At 44.6% G+C, this 4,556-nt stretch overlaps 1 protein-coding gene across 1 annotated transcript in view; it reads left to right on the top strand.

The window, feature by feature from the left end:
* Positions 1-4,236, top strand: part of ANKRD13A (ankyrin repeat domain 13A) — a gene marked incomplete at its 5' end in the record, with an annotated part of 8,097 nt that extends 3,861 nt beyond the window's left edge. Inside the window, 6 exons of the mRNA XM_008949336.1 lie at positions 812-948; positions 1,306-1,463; positions 1,935-2,045; positions 2,695-2,846; positions 3,118-3,182; positions 4,038-4,236. Of these exons, the coding sequence (XP_008947584.1) occupies positions 812-948; positions 1,306-1,463; positions 1,935-2,045; positions 2,695-2,846; positions 3,118-3,182; positions 4,038-4,236 (822 nt within the window). The remainder of the gene's footprint in view (positions 1-811; positions 949-1,305; positions 1,464-1,934; positions 2,046-2,694; positions 2,847-3,117; positions 3,183-4,037) is intronic.
* Between the last annotated feature and the right edge of the window lie 320 nt (positions 4,237-4,556).

Genomic DNA, 4,556 nt, shown 5'->3' with positions numbered 1-4,556 from the left:
AGCAGGAATTCTAGGAATGTGGAATTGCCTCATGTTTCCTTAGTTTAGCAGCAATTTTGATTATGAGGTGTAAGTTTTCCCCTGAGGATGTTTTTGTTTGTTTGAAGCCCTCAAATGTTCTGTGTGAGCAGCAGGTACCTCCTCCTGAGCACTTGTGAAAAGAGCTAGAACCCGTTAGCACAGCAGGAGCTGGGCTGTGAGCAGTGGCAGTGAATCTGAGCATGCACAGGTCTTGGTGGCAGCCCAGCAGTAACACAGGCAGAGCTGTGCAGAGCCCTGCAGGAGCCTGAGGTGGGAGATGGTGCTAGCATGGCAATCCTTGAGGGCATGGCCTGTTACACACTGCCCTTGAGCAGCTCAGAGCAAACCCATGGACCCTCTGCTGCTTTGAAATGTGGTGATAACCATTTTGATAAGGCTTTGGAAAAACCTCTACATACCTAGGTGCAGCAGATAACAGATTTGCCAACTGCTGGCTCTGTGTCAGGATGGTGTTGCAAATCTTAAATGAATCTAGAGAGGTTTTTGTTTCAAATACCCATCAAAGTTTTGCCTTTAATAAAGGATTTGCAGCCTAGAAATGCCTGTGTGTGCATTTCTGGTTGGTTTCTAGCTTTAAATATTTTTCCTGTCTCTAAAATGCTTGGAGATTTTTAACCTGAGTAGAAAGCAGGCTAAATGTGTGCACTTGTGTTGGCTAAAATAGAGAACGAGTTCACAAGAGGTGCCTTAAAAGTTTCTTGTAGTAGCCACTGTCTATTTGTTCCATACTTTTGAGTTTTGTTTTTGGTTTTTCTCTCTTCCCTTATAGAGTACGACCAAGACAACAGAGTATGCTGCAAGTAACAACCCCACTGCTATTACTCTGGAGGAGTACTTTGACCCAGAGTTTGATCTGAAAGGTAGAGACATTGGAAGACCAAAAGAAGTCGCCATTCGAACGCAGAAGTGAGAAATAACATTTTAACTGTTTCCAGTTTGTCTCTTCCCACTCATCTAATCTCTGGCAAACATTTTTACTACAAATGCCCAGTGTGTTCTCCCCCCAGCTTTCAAAACTGATCACAAGAGAGAGCTTGAAGTTTCAGCTGTAGCCTAATTCTTCTTCCACTATGAGAGAGAAAACACTGGGAGTAGTCCTGTAACCTTTGCCTTTGGCCTGCCCAGGATTTCTGCCTTGGTTTCTAAGGGGCAGAACTGTTAAGACTCTGTGAAATGCATGAAGCAGGTCATAGTGCTGTTTATTTTGCTTTGCATCTGTTCCTAAATTGTAAACTTAGAATGTTTTCATGCAACTTTTCTAAGGTTTAAAGCGACCTTGTGGATGAGTGAAGAGTTTCCCTTGTCTCTTATGGAACAAGTCACTCCAATCATTGATCTGATGGCCAGAACCAGTGCTCATTTTGCCAGACTAAAGGATTTCATCACTCTGGAATTTCCACCAGGATTTCCTGTCAAAATTGGTAATATTTAGCAATTTTTATTGTACTGTCTTCATTTCCATTCTTTCTATTGGTTTTGCAGGCTGTATTTCCAAACCCTTGTTATTTTTTTATGATCCATCTCATAACTAGAACTAACTAGATAACTAGAACTAACCCAGACATACACTTTTTTGTGCCTCTGGGATCACTGAATCCAAACTCCAAAATGACCAGTGCAGAAGTACAATTTTAAAGACAGTCTCATTTCAGTAAGAATGAGGTGCTGCTAGCCCTGTTGTCTTAGCTTCAGTGCCTTAGATTGGGCAATCTTGCTATAAGAGAAGAGGTTTAGAGAAAGTGAGACTGACTAAGGGCAACTTCTTGGTGAAGTGAGTTACTATATTCTCTGTCATGATGGGATGCTGCTTGTGGAGTATATTCAGTAATGGTTTGATGTGGAAGTGAATGGGAGAGGTCTCTTTCTGACAAATATTTTCCTCTTTCTTACAGAAATTCCCCTATTTCATGTGCTGAATGCCCGAATCACATTTGAAAATGTCAATGGCTGCAGAACAGCTGATAAAACATCACAAGTGGCTGGGGGGGCACAGTCTGATGCAGGTGAGGAGTGGGAGGATGCAGCAACCTCATCTTTTAGGTGTCTGTCAGTGGAATGCACAGCAGAGAGCAAGGTGGGTTAACTCCAGAGTGACCCCTTTACAGGTGAGAGGGAGCTGTGAGGTGTTACTGCTGGTGTGGAGTGTGGGATACTGGCCATACTGAGCCATTCAGCCCCTTCCCTGCTGCCAGACTGGGCTCTGGCAAGCTTTCCCAACTATTCTGAGGTCTAAATTCTAGTGCTCTGGGACGTGGGGTGCTCATGACTGCACATATCCCATGATACTCTGTCCTGTGAGCTGCTGCAGATCCATTCATTTGGAATAACCTCAGAAGAGCCACTGTGGCATTTATCCTTTGCAGCCTTTTTTTCTTTTCCCCATCTGGGTTTGTTGGAGTTCAGCTGCCTTAGGTCTCTGCCACAAACTGGTTTCATTGGTATCACATGCCAGCATCTTAAAGAAAGGCCCTGAGTTCACTCTCACTGCTGGGCTTCCTTCCTTCAAAGCCTGCTGGTATATTTAGCCAGGTGGTTCATCTGAACTTTTGTAGTGAATTTAACAATACAGAAACATTCACCAGAATATTTTAAGTCACAACTTTTACAAAAAAACACATTCTGCCATGTTTGTAACTCTTTTGGCTTCTGTAGGTGCTGATTTTGAGGTTGACCAGTCAGTGTTTGAGATCCCCAAATCCTACCACGTCCAAGGTGATGGGAGGAACATACACGTGCAGGACGAAGACAACGAGATCATGCAGTTTGCTATTCAGCAGAGCTTGCTGGAGTCTGGTGGCAGCAAAGTGAGTGTGCTGTGGTCTGTGCAGCAGCTTTGACAAGGGCTGTGCAGCAGCAGCTGCATCTCTGAATGGAGTGGTGCAGTCCCCATCCCTGGAGGGGTTAAAAAAACCCGTGTAGACACTTGAGGACATGATTTAGTGGCCATGGTAGTGCTGGGTTGATGGACTTGATGATCTTAGAGGTCTTTTCTAAGCTTAATGATTCTAGGATTGTATTCTAAGAGTTCCCTTCCATGTTGACCACTGTGGGGCTGTCTGTCTCTCCCATTTCCAGGGCGTGGAGGCACATTCCAATGGAGCAGTTGCATATCCCCAGGACTTCAATATACAGTACCAGAGGTAACTCATTCTCATCCACATCCAGCCACACAGTGACAGGGCAAAACCACTTCCAACAGGAGTTGAAGCACTTTTGCCATGTTTTTGCATACATAGGTAGCAGATGCACAGAATTCAAGGTCTCTTTTCTTGTGCTGCTTCTAACTTTTACTTCTCCAAGAAGCAAGGACTCCAAACTGGGCCTCCCTGGCTTGTGTGGTGTAGCTCAGCTGTGGGACTGGTCTGTGCACACAACTCTTTACCCACCAAACAAACACACTCCTCCTGTTCTGCTCTTAAAACAGTGACTTGGGTCCCTCTGGGTTGAATGTTTATTACATGCTGCACTGTGCACACAACTCTCTTTACCCACCAAATAAACACACTCCTCCTGTTCTGCTCTTAAAACAGTGAGTTGGGTCCCTCTGGGTTGAATGTTTATGCTGCACACTTCAGGGTAGCTCTTCTTTCTTTTCAAAATCATTATGTAATCCTTAAAAACTTAGCCATATATATTTAATGGACCCTTGAGAATTTGCTCTGGGATCTGTGGGGTCTTTGCTGCAGCTGAGTGCAAAGAAACCTTTGTGTGCACCCTCCTGGGGCTTCTGCACGTGGAAAATCCTGTTACCCCTAAACTAGCAGAGGGTGATTTTAGGAGCCCATGGAAAACTGAACCATGAAAGGTTCTGAGGAAACTCCAAAGAGCAAGTTTTACACTGGGAATTTTTACGGATGTTACAACAACTGCTCTCTTATCCTGAAAACTGTTTCCTGCCCTCTGGGGAGAGATTTTCAGGTTTGCAGTTCAAAACCAGTCACTAAGGAGGATCATTGCTGGATCTCCTGCCTCTTCAAGTTCTTTTTCTCCTTCAGGGCACTGCAGGAGAGCTACCTCACCAGCTCGGGTACCTCCCACTGCAGCACCCCCAGCGAACCTTCCAGCTTTGAGAAGGACTTGCAGCTTGCCATGGAGCTGTCTGTCAGGGAGCAGGAGGAAAGGGAGAAGCAGCGTCGTGAGGAGGAGGATGCAGAGCTTCAGCAAGTTTTACAGCTTTCTCTGGTGGAAAAATAACTCCGTGGTCATCTCCTGAAGTAAGGATGATCCAGTCTGTGTAAAGGCTTTCAGAGCTTTCAGTCGGAAGACCACTCCTGGATTGCTCAAGTGAACATTTCACCTGCCTTCTAAGTTGCCATCATCTGCTACAAAAAGTTGATTTGTTTTTTTATTTTTTTAACTTTTTCCTTTTTTTTTTAATAGGGAGTTTCAGCTCATGGGACTCTGTTTGGATCCCCAGCCACATGGTCCTAGCTTGGGAGGAAAAGTTTTTATCGCAGCATATTTATTGAAGAGCAGACAGAAAGTTTGCTTAGCATCAGGATGTAGGATTGCAA

The sequence above is a fragment of the Merops nubicus genome, unplaced genomic scaffold, assembly GCF_000691845.1.
Source record: "Merops nubicus isolate BGI_N331 unplaced genomic scaffold, ASM69184v1 scaffold811, whole genome shotgun sequence".
In the NCBI taxonomy this organism is placed as follows: Eukaryota; Metazoa; Chordata; class Aves; order Coraciiformes; family Meropidae; genus Merops; species Merops nubicus.
Note: the sequence above shows the minus strand (reverse complement) of the source record. Positions and strands in the feature narration are given on the sequence as shown.